We start from the raw sequence: 16,728 nt of genomic DNA on the forward strand, positions 1-16,728 counted from the left end.
CTAAACCTCTCCTGGCGCAACTTGAAGCCATTTCCTTTTGTCCTATTGCTTGTTACTTGGGAGAAGAGACCAACACCTTCCATGCTACAACCTCCTTTCAGGTAGTTGTAGACAGCAAGGAGGTCTCCCGTAGCCTCAAACTTTGAAGTCAGCCTTTGAACTTGTTCAGAAAGAGCTGGGAAATGAAGTATTATATGTTTTCATATGATTGTATTACTAATCTCTTCTTTATCTTCAGTGATTTTTAAAGTAGTTTATGTTAGCAGAGGTCCTGTCTCAGTCTGTGTGCTGTTCTCAGTTCTGTGTTGTTCTGTTCCTTTAATGGAACCCCATATTTGTTAAATACTTAAAGGTGTGTTAAGTGAATCATTACTGTATCTCATTCTCTAGAACCTTTCAGCATTGCCATATACAAGACTATCTTAAAAACAAGACCGCTCATTTACCGTGCTGGAGTAGAACATAGTTGAACAGTGCAACTTCAGAGTATAAGGAATCTGAAGGGTAGATGGAAATGTAGGAATTTATAGATGCAGACTGTAATCTATTAGGAAAGTTTTGGGAACCGCACACAGGCTAACAGCTGTGGTCCTGATAAAATATATATTTTTATTAATGGTGGTATACATTTGCTTTAGGTTATATGTCAGGGTCAGCACATGTTCACTACAGTTGCTGTATATATATTGATACTACAGTTGCCACATATATATATATATAGACAACCTTTCTAGCATTGAAATCTGACTTCCCAACTGAGTAGTGTATTCAAAGGAATCTTTTTTTTTTTTTTTTTTTAAGCAAAAACATTGCAGATTTAGCGTAGGTAACAGCAACCAATATTCTCTAGAATTGTTTACCATTACATACATTATGATAAAGAGAATATGAGTTTGGCATTGACAAAAGCTCACATAGGCAATACCCATGTAGAATGGAAGGCTGTCTTCTCCCTCAAATCTGCATAAAATATAATACCTGCTTTGTATCTCTGTGATCAGCAGGCTGAGAGAGTCTGGCATACCACTCGCTAAGCATATCCAAATGTTTATTTGGTAGGTTCATGCCACTGCAGTCCAACTGGGCAGCGTGTGGGCTCAACCAGGACTCACAAAGATGCAGAAGATACTTCTTCCAAGGGCAAACATTACAGCCACAGTATGGTAGCAGCAGAACTGCAGCATCTGGCAGAAAAACACGCAGCCTGTCAGTATTCCCCACCAAGCCACATCAGTCTCCTTACACGGCAGGTATGTAAGCAGTAAAGCCAGAGACCCTGTGACAAGAGATTAGTCTGTCACAGGCTTCTGTGTCAGCACTGGGCTGGTATGAAGTGTGCTGGAAATCTCATAAAAATTTATTTTTGTCATATTGCTGTTTTGAAGTGTTTACAGCAACAAGAATTTTATTTTCTATGAGATTACAAGAACATTGCTAAGGTGCTTTTATACAAGCAAGACTGGGCAGAGGATTAGAAAATGTTATGAAACACCAAATGGTCTTACTAAACATTAAAACCAAGTCTTGTCAGATTTGTGCTTCCATGAGACTTACTTCCTCATTCCTCCAGTGTGTCATCACAGTGCTGGGAATGGAAGTCGTCACAATAGGTTCCGATGTAAATTCTATATTCCGATAGCATTGTAATGACATACTGAAGTACTTACTATTATGGGATATGATTATCCTTTTGCTAAACATGGTGGTATATATCAAATTTACATTGGCTTCTGGTGGAATTCCACTTAGTTTCCTATTTCTTTTTGAGTTATGTCCTAAATGTTTACACAGGTATTAATTTTTCTTCTTTATGATACGCTGTAGCTGTGGTCATCAAAGGTGTTCAAGCTGGACACTTCTCAGTTAATGAAGCTGCCAACTTGAGGTTCTCCAGGATAGACACTTTGCCTTGGAAATTAGTTTTTCCCTTCCCTGCTAAGGCCAAACAATCTAAGTATCTTCCCTCTGATACTTCGATTCTGGAATTACTGGTTTAAAAGTGATGTTTTGTTAAGTTTTCTGAGGCATGCTTAATAGGTGAAATAACTGCTGCTATTTGCTTCTTTTTGCTTCATTCAATTTTATTGTTATGTCTGGATTTTGAATATCTGGTTAGGTGATTGGCAATATGTCTTTTTCAGAAGATGGGGTGCATTTGTAACTCTAGAAAACTGAATACAATTTTGGACCCTTCTAAATTTAGTTCAAGGTTTTGATGCAGTCTGGGCAGTTGCAGAACTAACACAGGCACTCTGATCTTTGCAGATAGGTCTTGAACTTTAAAGGATAAATCACAAAAACAAAGCACCTTCTTGTTGATGGACTCAGCAAAGAATGTGAGCACTGAATACACCTGTGGTGCTGAGGCCTGATCTTGTGTCAGGCCAGACCCTACTTAAATAATTCAATCTTTCAAAGCTTGAAATGGTTTGGGGAACATCAGGAGAAGCTTATTTGCTTGTCCAGTAACATTCAGAGCTGTCAGTCTGGTTTTCTTATTGAAATCAGAATTCAGCTTTTTGAAGTTAAACTTTGTCAGTAAAACTGTTAAAAAAATTTGTTCAGGAAATGCTGATTTGTTGAAAGCTAAATGTAGGATGGAAACTGCCTCCCTGGATAAAAATTAGTATCTAAACAACTGTTGGGGAAAAATTGAAATGCATCTATTTCATTCTAGTCTTTTCAGAAAAGAATTCTTAAAAATAAATTCTTAGACTTTCTCCCTAAATTCACTCATTTCCCACTCAGCTCCAACTGCTGTGATTTCTTAGGTCTGTCAAGATAATGCAAGTTGTCCTCTTGGTGCCATTTATATAGCTATTAGATGATTTTTAAACTTATGTATTCCAACCATAGCTACTTTCTGCTAGTTAAATTTGGAAGTACAGAAGAGGGAATGCAGATGGGAATTCACAAAGATCTACATGGGAAGGGCTGTGCAGCTTCCTGAGCATGGCTGTGCAGGGGGACAGAGGAGCGCACACTCGTGATTGTGTGGTGGTGTCTGAAAGCTGTTTAGCCACTGAGTCAGTTGGTGTAGGTATACTGCAGTCTGAAATTGGCCATGAAGTGCAGTGGTGGCTCTGGAAATGTGTTGGTTGTGGTAAACGTCTGCATTGCTTTTTGCATCTGGGTTCTCCCAAGATACTTCCCCACAGAAGAGGTGAGAAATGTATAGGAAAATGAAGGTGCCAATTCCCTTTTTCCTGACAAGCAAACAATAAAGACTTCAGCTCCTGGCATGCAATGTAGATTTTCTGAGTGACCTTGATATATTTTGTATTCAGCTACACAGTGTATGTACAGGCTTTGCTTCTGTAGTGAAATACAGAAACATGGGTTGGGTTGTGTCTTAGTGGTTTCTGTCATTATGAAAAAGATCCGTGTGGAAAGGGATTCAGAAGTCAATGAAAGGTTTAGAACCGGAGCTCTGACAATGAATTTCTTTTGTGAGCCCGTGTCCATTCAGTTGTAGACATCTGCTCTCTACTGTGATTCTTGAGGTCATATTTCTACAATGATCCCTTTGGAGATGAAATATGAAGCTTGCTTAATATGAAAATGTGGATGGTTTAGTCGAGGACAGCTTTTCTTTTAAAGCAATCTGATTCTTCAGTACTGATTTTATGTCATATAGTAATTTCTCAGCTGAGACTATTATTTTAATCATGTCTGAAACAGTGATGTTTTGGAAGGTTCAGATGTGAATTTAAGGCCCAAAAGAACATGGCTGAAGCATACTGCTACTACTTGTGCCTTTTTTTTTTCCTTGGACAAATTCTGCTCTTCCATCATCTAAGAATAATTCTAATTTTTTTTTTTTTTTTAAATCCACCATGGCTTTTAAAGCCTGTCTTGCAACACGGATCAAGGATTTTAGTTCTGTGGGCAGACAAGGCTGCTGTGACAATGAAGGGTAACAAGAGGTACCAGGCAGCATAGCATAAAGGAGTAATAGTCTGGCAGTAAGTGCCTGTACAGGCAAAACTGGAGCAGCCAAGCAACGGTTGGGCTCGTTTTTGAGGGACCTGGAATCACCTGGTGTTGAACCACTGGGTATTGATGTGGATTTGAAGCAGGGGGATGTAATGAATAAGAGAAGTTCAGGCATTACGGAGTAGGCTGTCAGTTTGGAAAGTGATTTGCAGAAGGGTAGATATCAGTGAAGCTATTACGGAGTGCTGTGTGGTTATAGATTTGGGCAGACAAGGATTTGGTCTGAACCAGGAGCGGGGAAGATGGGTGCAGGAGGGTAGATGAAAATGTGGGAGAGGATTTAGTAAACAGCTGGAGAGAAGTGAGAAGTCAAAAAACATTGATATGGGTTGAAAGCGGGAAAGACTTGAGATGGGAGTGTTTGGCGACTCTCCTACGGGAAGGAGAAGTGAGTAATTGGAAACTGAGAGAAGGTTTCAGGTAAGGCTTGTATGAGTGTGATTTAGTTAAACAGGGCACTAGTTTCCTGTGCATTTCTAGACAGGAAATGGAATTGTTCTTTTCCCCCTTTTCACTCCTCTGTTTAAGATACTTGAAACATAAAAGTCCATTTAAAGTAAAAGCATTCTAAAATAAATTTGCATGAAAACAACCTTGGAAGAGAACATGACTTACCCAAGTAATACAAATAGTAAAGTTGTTTAAAGCTGCTCCAGAACCTCCGAGTTAGCCTACCTTGTTGGAAAGTACCTGACTCTTATGAAAGGGACTTGGTATTTGGATTTAATTAAGTTTAATGGCAAGATTAGGACTACTGATTTGGAGGGGGTGTGTGAAAGAGAGACTTTAGAAAATACTGCTCTTGCTGTGGACTGTGTTTCTTTTCCAAAGGCACAAGCTTCTACATGAGAGTTGGATGTCTTTGTCTGGGCTTTGTTTCCTTGTGTTGTGCCCAGCTGTGTCTTGGGGGCGGGGGTACTCTGAATACATTACCTCCTTCCAAGAGCAGCTGGGAAGCTTATTTTCCATTCCCATTCTTGTGAGAACTGCTTCTGGTATCTGTGTACTAGTGTGGGTCTCCGGGGTTCCCAGGAATGCAGCCTCAACAGCTGTGCTTGGAATGATGTTACCATTCTGGTTGGGAGTCCACCTCTGTCCCTCTCCAGTCCCTGCTGTTCTTCACTGTTTTGTACCCATGTTCAAAGTACCTCTTTCACATTTTCTCTCTTACACTCTTGTATTCTGCCCTCTGTATTAAATCAGTTTGATTTATCAAGGCTAATTGGCTGCTGAATGCCAATGTTCAAAGGGAAAATTTTAAGTGTAAGTATATGGCAAGCTTTGAACAAGATATTTAAAATCTGTCATCTTAAGAAAACAAGATTTTTGTGATTACATCAGCTTTCTGTCTTGCCAGTCCCCTCCATTCACTTCTGAAACACCAGATGGGAACTTCACAGTGATACTCATAAAGTGAGCAGTTCTTATAATATGGAATGTGGAGATGGTAGCAATGTAAAGCCTTACTGATGTGTGATTTCATTCCCTTGTACAGTTAGTTTTCAGTCCTTACACACTGTCTCATAAAGTGTGAGAGAACATGTTGCCTTTTGTTAATTTGTATTTTTGAAAAATATTTTTGTTATATCAAATAACATTTCATCAGTGCATCTTCATGCTTGGAAGATGGACAAAACAAGGATGCCTTCACAGGGCTATACAGTAGAAATATTGATCTAGAACCCATAAGAATCATTACTTAATCCCCCGCAATACTCTATGATGCCTTACTGCCCAGCTGCAGCAATGAGAGAGAGATTAATGGAGAGAGAAGAGGGGCAGCATTGTTCTATCTGAGACTAGAAAAGGAGCAGCTGTTTGGATAACTTCTGTAACTGTCTTTAATGGTAAGTGCAGGACAGATGTTGCCTTAAGGACATATTGGAGTATGACAGTCTCAGGTTATGAAAGATAAATATTCAGCATTACACATCAATAAATACAGTGAAGCTGCTAAGAAAAATCTTTATTTTTTATTACACCTGTTAATGATGAATGTTAGTTTTTCCTTCTGAGGAATTCTAGTCCATTTTATTTACTTAAAAACACAGATTTAGAATATTTTTGTGATTATATAAAATCTAATAATAAAGCTGATTTTGAGGTTTTGACGAACAGTGACAGTTAAATACTTCTCTTCATAACAGTTCTCTCAAATGCTGCCTGATTTTTGCAGTACTCACCATCTAACTAAAGTATTCCACAGTATCCAAAAATAACAAGGTGTTCCACTAGCTACCCAATACGTCTGGGAGCAAGCAACATGGAGATCTCTATGGAAAATGTGTGCCTTTGAGGATTCAGCTTTAGCCTGATAAGTTCATGGCTGAGTAGGATAGTATGGATGTATCTGAGCTCAGAAGGTCATAAGAAAACAAGAGAGAGCCCCTGTCCAAATTCTGTAAGTTTCAACTAAATTAGTCTTGAAGATAGTAGGTTCTTATCTGTTTCTTGAAAAAATGTTAAGTGCATAGAAGTGCAAGGCCCATGAGAATGTTTCAGTTGAGAGCTGGAGTGGAGTTCAGCAGATCTGTTCTGTTCGGACTGCTGCCTTGCTGGTCAGAATGCGTATAGTAAATAGCAGTGAGCAGGCTTCTAATCTGGAACTAGCTGCAACATGTGCTGCTTCTTGCATGTAAGCTGAGGGGACACAGGGAGGAGAGATCTTGATGATATCATAGGGAGCAGACTTGTGAATGGCGTGGTTATTGGCCAGAGGGACACGCAGGGATGCCACAGGAAATCAGATTTCCTTAAATATGTTATTGAGAGATTAATTTATTAATTCATTTGGGATAAAGTCTTTCCTTTTGCATTATTTTTCACTACAGCAGATACAGAGGAGATACATTTTCTTTCCAGATAATGAAGTTTAGCTCCTAGGAGAAAAAATAGGCAAAAAATGTTTTGTGAGACTTCTATGGCTGGATGGTATACACTTAGGAGTTCAGAAACGCAACAGTGAAGTGACAAAGTTCCTACTGAAAGGTGTGGTCAGTGGTAAAGCTGGTATAGGGGACAGAAAGGCAACAAATGTGCTTATTTGTAATAAGGGCCCTAAAGTTCCCTGTTTCTACATTTATAGAGTCCTAAAATTACATTCAGCCCTCTGAAGGCAACTGCAAGGCTGATGCGGCCCCCAGTGAAAATGAGTTTGACGCCCCTGCTGTAGATTAAAGCAGCGAGTCTTGATCCACTGACAGATATATATTAAATTGAAATCAAAATGGAATTTTGATTCACCCAGATAAACATAATTCAGACAAAAAACCAAAAACAGAACACCCAGTCCATGTCTTGATCTATTAGAATTATTCGAACTGAGAAAAATAGCATCTAGTAGAACTAGTTCTTCTTGTTCAAACTTCCAAAAAGGTTTTTGACAAGCTTTCAGCAAGGACTGTTAAGCAAGGCAGGTATCTGCTGGGTGAGAGGTAAAGTTTTGTTGTAGATACAAACCAGACACAGAAAAATAAAATAAAATACTAGCCAGGTTGCTGTACAGCAACAGAATGCACATGATGGAGCTGAAGGTAAAGATTCGAAAGGAGGAGGTTCATGGTTCTGTGATAATGACTGCATATTATTACCTAAAGAATGAATATAAAAGCAGGTTATTGCAAAGTAATATGGGGTGTGAATTTACAGTAGATTAACTACTCTGTAGTGTTCATCCGTGTAGAACATGTGCTTGTGCAGCTCATGTTTACCACATGAGGTAACTTATTGTTACCTTCAGTATAATGTGGGCTACAAGTATCCAGATGTTCAATTGCTGTGAAGCTACATGTGTGCCATAAACTTAAACTTGAGCCTGTCTCCTGGTAATTTGTCAGCACATCTGTATTCTCTTGATTATTATGAGAAAAGCTAAGAGACCTTTAACAACTGCATTAACTGGGCAAGACATTGGCAGATGAAGTTCAGTGTTTACAAATAATTGGTTACATGACAAGCAGTAATTTTCACCACTTAAAGTAATAAGCTTTGAATTAATCAGAAAATGAGTGTTTTCTGGAAAGCTTAGTGGAAATACCTGTTTTAAGTCAAGCAGTAAAGGCAAAACCAAAAATTATTAGCATGTTTAAGGAACACGATAGGAAATAGTATGTAATTGTGTAGGCATTGATTAGACGTCATCCCTTGAAAAACTGCTTTCAGTTCTAGTTGCCATTCCTAAAGTGAAATCAGGAAAAATAACTGGGATTTGCAGATGACTGACTACAACAATTATCTGTAAAATGCATTTTTAGTAAGAAAGTGAAAATATTAAGTTTACTTGTTTAGAGAGGAGATACATATGAAGGAATTATACAGACCAGTGAATGACAAGATAAATAAAGTTTATTTTATTTATGTTTCTCATAATAAGAAGGGGGTATTCAGTTTAGTAGGAAGACATCAGAGTAAAAACTGATAAGTGAATAGTTATTGTCACAGAATATGCTTACCTTCTGAAACTTCCTGCAACAAAATATCATTAAGGCAGAAATCTTAACAGGCCATAGTTACCTGGGACAGATTTTGCAAATTTTAGATCATTTTGCAAATGATAGATCCCTAGATTTTGACATACAGAAGTAACAAATTAATTTTCCTTATCAAGAAGATGTTTGTTAGATGAAAGGAGATTTTTTGTATCTTCCACAATATGCCAGACAGTATAGCAAGTTTGCTGGGCCATTGCTCTGAACTGACCTTTTGTCTTTAATACTGAGGAATAATTCTATGCTGTTGCTGCTTCCATATTTATGACTTTTTATTTGCTACATTGCTTTACTGTAATCAAACTAAGTATTTCCTTTATGATAAGCAGGTTACTGAGACACTCGTGAGGAAATAAGTATCTGAAATTAGTGATTTCCCTAGTTAAGGCATGCAAATAATTGCTAGTTGTTTTTACAGAGTGATGATGTCTTTGTCAGTATATATAGTGTTGTCAGTATGTTAAGGATACTCGGTTTTTCATTTGTCCTGAGATTTTCTTGTTCAGTTTGCCCATTGCCTAGCATGATCCCAAGATAGTAGCAGTACTGTTGGAGAATCAAGGAAGATACGTTGGTGGTGAGTTGGGGAATGAAGCCTGGAGATACAGTTCAGTAAGCCCCTCTCCTTGTGTAGGGACTTAATTGCCTTGCTTGCCTTGATTTGTCATGTAGGAAGCTCACTGGCTACTGTGTTGCTTCTGTCCCACTGAACTAAGAGGGTTTTTGCATCTGTAGCTACTGTTAGCCATTGGCCTTTCTTGGTGGATGAAGGCGGTGACCAAAATAATCCAGACTTTTCCCTCTGTCGTGTTCCTTATGGGGCATTAATCCTAAGGTCTTTATTTCACATATGTTTAGCATAAAATATTTCAATGTGCTTGTATTGTGGGACTTTCTAAGCAGAGGACATTAAAATGCACAGCATGTGTGTAGATCCTGAGCCAGATGGCTGGATCCTGGATATGTGTTTTTTCTTTGTGAATAGCATGCTACTTCTCTCTGAAATATGCTGTAAGGTGAAAAGAAGGTTTTCTTCTGCAATGCTGGATCTGTGTGAGGTTCCTATCACTGACTGCTGGGGGGGGACTGCATTTGATATCTGTAGTACTTTGTAGTTATTAATGCTAGTGAACTGAAGAATGTGTTGAATTGGCCAGCTTCACCAGGAGGAGGAAGAGAATGAGGAGGGGAAGCCTGGTGGGAGCTCTGCCTCTCTCTGTGAGGGAGAGTGTGAGATTTCAGGACCCAGCTATCATTAGGAATAGCTCCAGTTCTTCTGGCCAGGACGTTTAATCACAGGGATAACATCAGACCACCCAGGCAAGGGCTATAATGAGCTGCCTCCCTCTGTCTTGCGCAGCCAGTCAGTACCCAAGATCCAGCAGCCAGGATTCCTGCAAACATGCTGACAGTTCCACAAAAGTATGGGGCACTTTTCTCATTCTACATTTTTCATTTGGACAGAAGGTGGAAATTAGCAAGAAACAGATGAGTTTACTAAACCCTAGGGCAGGGGAGAGGGACTGAGGAAGAGTTGGAATAGAGTGACTTTGAGGGGCTAATATGTCACAGTAATCCCAAAACTGCAAGCTTCAGCTTAGCATCAGCTGCAACAATATTTGAATCTGCATCAGTCCTCAGTTGCCTGTCTCAATTACACAGTGTGGCACCCTGGCCTACCTTATCCTCAGCAGAGGGAAAGTGCCACAAAGCAAACTGCCAGGGTGCCAAAGCACACTCTACAGGTCCCAGTGAGCATCAGCTCTTTCAGTTCTAGACCTGAGCACTGCTACATGGTGACTACAAAAAGACCATGAAGCTGGGGATGCAGCAGATTTCTCCAATGATTTGGTGGGCCTATTTTCCCCACCAAATGTTTTTCTTCAGTGTTTGTCCCTTGCTTTGACTCATTCGACTTTATCTGAGCCTTATTCAGATTTATTTTCCTGATGTAATCATTTGGTTGGCTTTTACCCTTCCATTGGCGGAAAAGAAGGCAAGTGTAAAGGAAAAAGGCATCTCACTGTTACTAGGAAGAGGAGCAAGAAGCCAGGAGATGAAGTCCGAGGGCTATTTTTCTTTGCTCTTTCACGCAGCTCTGTGGTGCTACAGGGTGCCATCTACTCCTCATCTGTAGGCTGTTCACGTCGGAGCTGGAATTACTTTTGATGCTACTGATTTGCAGCATGAGCAGTTAAATAACTGATCTCACTAGAGGTTGCAGGATGCAAAAATGTCAGTGTAGTCTCTGCAGTGCTCGAACTGAACCCCTTTTGCTCTGAGGCTCCACAGGGAATCAGGAGCAGAGGCTTTTGTTATGATGCAGCAACATCTGCAGAGAGTCACCACATGGGCCAAGCTGAGCAGCTAGAACTCATGTTATGGGACAGATTACACCCTGATCATCAAATGTTTGGCAGGACCGTGCCTTGTCAAAATCACTCCCACTGGGAAGTTTTCAGGCAGAGAGTGTCTAAATGAAAGCCTGACTTTTTCAGGAGAAGGAAGAGGGGAGTTCAGTCATCCACAGCAGAAGCAGTAACTTGGGTTTTTTTTCCCTTGTTAAATGAATGCATATGCTGGAGACACTACAAAGGAATTTGCAATTTTGTCAGGTTTCCCAGGAATGTCTCTGGCAGGTCTTTGTCTGGAACATTTTCTGGAGACGGGAACACTTGTGCTCTGTATGCACATGTATATCCTGTAAGCTGGTAAGCTCCACGAGCAGAGAAGGAATGTCACAGGCCCTTGGCCAGATCAGCCGTGGTACGCACACAGATTTCACACTTTCCAGCCTGTTAGCCCCAGTTCTTCCCTTCTTCTGGCTGGTTGCTCCTGCAAATTCAAATCTGTACATAAAATTAAGGTGCTTCAGTATGGGGTGTGGTCAGCAAACTGGCCTGGATAACAAGGAGCTGACCCTAGAAAAATATCTGTTTACAGAGTTTCTTCAAGGAATCTGTAGTAGGTATATTTTGTGCCACTACTCAGATAGTGAAAGTGTGTATGTTAGAGGTTTGTGGTTTGGAGTATCCTTTGCATCTGAAGAAAAGAGGCAGGTTAGGATCCCCTGGTGTTTCCCATCCTGAGATGACTCGTTGGATTCTCGTACCTCAATGCATTAGGCAGGCGGGCTGCTTCCAAGAGTACTGAAAGACCTGGGTGCTCTGTTAGACCGAGTCACGCCAGCCTGCGCTAGATCACACATGTACACGGGAGCTCTGTGGTGAAGCCAGGAAGTTGCAACACAGTGACTGGGGAGAGGACAGATTAACAGTGAATATTTATGTTGTTATAGCATCTATTCATATTCATCTCTGAAGGCTGAAAGAATAAAAATATAACTGAAAGAATGCAGCAAGGTTTTTGTTTTTTGTTTTTTTTAATGGCAAGTTGTTAGCTCTTCCCCTCTGTTCCAGGGAATATAAATATTTCAGTGATCTTGAAAACCTCAGGAGTATGTGTATCTGAGGAAGGCTTGGCAGGTAAAAATACACTGACTACAGAAGCCAGGTAACAGAAGAAAGGAAAGATTTCTTTTACAAGCTATTGGATAAAGATGGCATTGCTGGATGAATGTAAGTAATAAAATGGAAAATTAGGGATTGACTGATTAGTCTTGAAGGAGTCAAGCTGAGCTCACAGCAAAAAATAGATCAAAACGCAAAGGAGAAGATATTGCAAATGATGAGACATCTTGCACATTTTCAGTTTTCTAGTGGAATGCTTCCTCCTTTGAGCTTATGATACTGTGTCATCTTGTCCTGTCTGAGGCACCAAAACCTAAAGCTACTGGTCTTGTCATGAAGTAGAGGAGCAGTGATCTTACCTATGTCTTACCATGATCCCTGTCCCATCCTTCTTTAAAGGAAGAGTTGCGCAGCAAAGTGTTGATGTTCATATATACAGCTTTGAAACTTGTTGTTAGGGTACATTGTGCCAAAAACTTTGTGGCATTAGGTCTCCTCCTGTTTCAGACTGTGAACATTTAAATCATATTGAAGGGTTTCTTTTGAAGAGCAAATGAAGTAGACCTATAATGACTGTGTTCTTTTGGCATATCTCTTAGTCTTGATATTTGAAATATGGCTTGAATGCTGAATTCCTTTTCCTCTTTACCAGTCAGAAAGATCCAAATGGAAAATTGAGATGTGTGAACTGGAGAGGATGCAGGTGTGGCTCCGAGTAAGATAACTGAACCATAGACTTTCTAGTCTCCATTCCCCAGCACTTTATAGGCAACAGGAGACATGACTGGTTTCTGGCAGAAAAATACTAAAACTGCTGGCTGGGGAGTGTGAAGTAGCCCTTCTTTGTAGTGTATTGCTTTCTCAGTGTTGTAACACATTGACCAGTGAAATTCAAGATGTTGGTAACGAAAATGTAAGTCACTTTTTCACTCTCTGCCAAGAGGGCCAGGGTAACCATTTCTAGTGATGATGTGTCCCGGTTCACCCTGATTGACTCCTGCAAACTAGCAAGAGAAACACTCAGGCTTTTAGGAGGCTTTTTGTGAATCTGTGGAGGCTGATCTGCAGCACTGTTTGGTTGTGATTGTGGTTTTGTTGTTGGTTTGTTTGTTTTCTTTTGCCACTGTTAGCATTTGTTGCTTTAGCTTATTTGAAACATTAGTCAAGATCAAAATGAAAATACTTCATTTGATAATGGGATACTGAATATGATATGGGAAATATCATAAAAAAACCTGAATATGATAATGGGAAACTATTGAAAGAATAGTGTAATGTAGATAAGAGATGTGAAAGATAACTATGCTCCTCTTCTGACTCTTGCTTGTGATTTCTTAAAGCTACTATGCAATGGGTTTTTGTCTGTAGGATGCTATTCATTAGAAACAAATTCTGTCCGGGAATTTTCTTTTTTTCTATCTGTATTTGGAGATTTTTGTATTTCCTATTTAAATTATGAAGCAGATTAACACAAACAAGACCCTCAGCTCTTATATCCAGCACTTTAGGGTATCATTCTATGTTGTGAACTTGCTTCCAATCTTAAATTTATTCAGAAATAAATTTATCTGAATAGAGCAAGACCATGGAGACTGGTTCTTTAAGTTTGTGTCTCTGCTGCCAAGAAAGCAAGTGCATTGCAGTCATAACTACCTTGTAACACTTCTTTTTTTTTTTTTTTTTTTACAAAAAGAAGTATTTTGGCATTATGCAATAATTTGTCTTTTGACTTACTAGCACTGTATCTATGTAAGTACAATAGTACATGTGCTATACTATACACATAGTATAATGTTCTGTTAGGTTTTCTAACGCAATGCTCTTTTTATTGATATGGCTGTGACAACCCCCATGTTATTCCCTCCTGTTTCTTGATATTAGATAATAAGCAAAAGCACATTGAGTGGGCTCTCCTCCTTTTATGACAGCTTTTTGGGATTTACTACCCTATTGCATTCTTCACTCAGCAAGTTCCTTTCAGCTTGTGACCTTTTAGGTGTCCAGAACAGTTTAAACATGGTGGCAAAACTTTGACTTGTTCTATCCTGAGAGATATTAGCTGTGTATTATCTCACCCTTTACAAACTCCACAGAGCATATATTGATGTGAGGAGAGATGTTTGAAATCAGGGATGCTTCAAGCATGCAGTGCAGCACACACAGGTCTCCTGCATATTGTCAGTATCAGAAAAAATATTCTGAAGCCCCTCACTGCTGGTAAAAAACAGGAATCTTAATTAGCAAGAGAGTTTTAGTCTATCTTGATCCAACTCAGTATGAAAACTAACTTTATTATTGTAGATCCACACCAATAATAACCTTGCCTCTTGAGCCCCACTAGCCTACCTTTCTTATGGTTTGTTTGTTTAGGGCTTCTTGTGTGTGTTTTTTGTTTTGTCTTCCACTACCCACAGTTGCTGAAACTGCAAGCGATTCTTTGTGGAGATTTTGGGATCTGCTTTGGTTCAGGTGCTGTATGTTATCTTCTTTTAAGCCAAAGGAACAACTGATTTGCTGCTAAGTATTTGCCTCTGTAAAGGGAAGAATACAATTTCATCAGGTGCCCAGGAGGACTAGTGACTGGAAAATGAAGCTGCTCTGCTAAGCACAGATGTGTTTGGGGTGTCCCAGCAGCGCAGCACAGCAACATCCTGGGGAGCAGCTGAAAGGTCTTGGCACATGGGGCAGGAACAAGCAGGAGCACCCAGCTGGGTGGGCTGGCTGCAGCTTCACCTTTTGCTTTTGCTGATGTTCTCTCCCTCATTCTGAATCCCTTGCCTGTATTTAATTAATCCTGCTGTAGTTTAAACACCTGTCTCTCTGGAATGTGTGAAATGTCCCGGCTACCCATGCTAAGCTATTTGCTCACCTGCTTTGCTTAGAAAGATAGCTTTCAAATAAACAATGGTACAGTATTAAAGAGGAAAGCGTATCCCTTTAATAGAGCAGGGGTGAGGTGGTAATTCATCAGACTAAATGGTTCTTGGTATCGAGATGATGAGGAGGGAAAATTGGATAAAGTAATCTTCCTTTCACACATTGGATGCGTTAGCAAAGCTGACAAGCTAAGAATTGTATATATCCTATTTCATTTATTGTGTTGGCATCTGTATTTGCCTCATTTGCCATTCTTGCTTCTTTTCAGACAATAAACTCTTTGTGGCCAGAAACTGTCATTGTTAGGTATTTGTATAGTGCCTGGCGCAATCAGAACTAAACCTAATTTGAAGCTTTCTGTTACTACCATGAAAATGCTTTACATTTTAATTAAATCCTACAGAAGACAACAACATTTAAGGGTGAGGTAAAGGCATCAAAATTATACCTAATGCTGTTTTCCATATCAGATGGGTAGCACTGCCCGTTACCAAGCTTGCCCAATATGTCCCACGGTAAGATCTTGTTTTAAATTGCTTATAGTGTTCTGAAACTTTATCCAGTGGGACTCGTGTTTTCTGTGCTTAATGTTCAGTTTTCAGAACACTTCAGGCAAAGTGAAGTGTTCTAGCCAAAACCAAGGCTGGATTTAAAAAAAAAAAAAAAAAAAAAAAAAAATCTGTGCATGTTAATATCTACAGAATATTTGTTTTAAATGTCTGGGTTTGGAATAGCATTTTGGAGTTTAAAATTTTCCCCAAGCTTGATTGCACACCGAAAAGCTTTGGGTGAAATATACTCAGCAGCACCTGCCAGAGCTGCTTGGCTTCCTGGAGGTTCCCTCCACACTGAGGATGCTAAACTGAATTTCTCCATATTTGCACCTCTAGAATACTGAGGCTTGAGACCCCATTCTCCTATGTTCTCAGTGACCTTGTCCATGATGGGTTGGTAGCCTGTCTGACTTAAATGCAGAATGAGTGGGAATTCTGCCAAGGTGTGGAGAACAGCTAGGACAAGGAGGCTGTGAAATTTAGACTGGGATGTAATTTGGGAGAGGACACTAAGAAGCATTTGGGTGAAAGGACAGAAATGGAAGGAATCGCAGTGTGGCAAATGTGGTCCAGTGAGGAGCCTGCACTCTGGGGCTGGGTGAACAAAGAGGCTGGCAAAAAGAGTGGGCTGGGCAGGGGAATAAAACAAGAGTCACCTGGATATAGGGCACGTGAGCACCTGGAAGAGGAACTAAGAATAAAAGTGCAGGAGGACAGATCACATAACTACTCTTATGGAAGGTTCCAGGCCTGAAATGGTGTAGCTCACGGGCCAGAGGTAGTGGGGACGCCAGGGCTTGAAGTCTGTAAGAATGAGACTGGACTGAGCAGAATAGGGAGAATGACTCCTGAAATGTGAAAGCTGGAACTGGCTAGGTCAGAATAATGACACACAGACAAGGAGCAAGAATGGGAAGGGATAGAACTGAGAAGCACTGAGACAAAAGCCATTGCTTTTGGAAGAGCCTAGTGCATAACCACTATAACTTAATCCTGTATGGAACTTGAAGTAGGAGTTAAGATTTCTGAATTTACAAAATGCTTAGATGCCTTGTACTACTGAACAACAGAACAAGTGGCAATCCACTGGGTTTCCAGCTGTAACATAAGTTCATGTTCCAGAGTTCAGTCAGAGGATGTGAAATCTGCAGTCCTGCACAAGCCTATTGTAGGTATGAGGGTGGTGTGTTACAGTGAAGCTGTGCGATTTCTCAAACAAGTACATACCACAAATTCTGGTAAAAGAGCATTGAGATTCACAATCTATGCTTAAGTCATAGTTAAGTGAGTTAATAAGCATTACCTTTGAGATCTGGAGCAGATGCAGGGCTAGTTATTAGGCTT

At 40.0% G+C, this 16,728-nt stretch overlaps 1 protein-coding gene across 16 annotated transcripts in view; it reads left to right on the plus strand.

Moving 5' to 3' along the window:
* TTLL5 (tubulin tyrosine ligase like 5) overlaps positions 1-16,728 on the plus strand; it is a 135,540-nt gene that overhangs the window by 62,609 nt on the left and 56,203 nt on the right. For all 16 annotated transcript variants that reach the window (XM_071809449.1, XM_071809448.1, XM_065839130.2 and 13 more), the window contains one exon: positions 1,060-1,250. In XM_071809449.1, the coding sequence (XP_071665550.1) occupies positions 1,060-1,250 (191 nt within the window). The remainder of the gene's footprint in view (positions 1-1,059; positions 1,251-16,728) is intronic.

Source organism: Patagioenas fasciata, chromosome 5, assembly GCF_037038585.1.
Source record: "Patagioenas fasciata isolate bPatFas1 chromosome 5, bPatFas1.hap1, whole genome shotgun sequence".
Lineage (NCBI taxonomy): Eukaryota > Metazoa > Chordata > Aves > Columbiformes > Columbidae > Patagioenas > Patagioenas fasciata.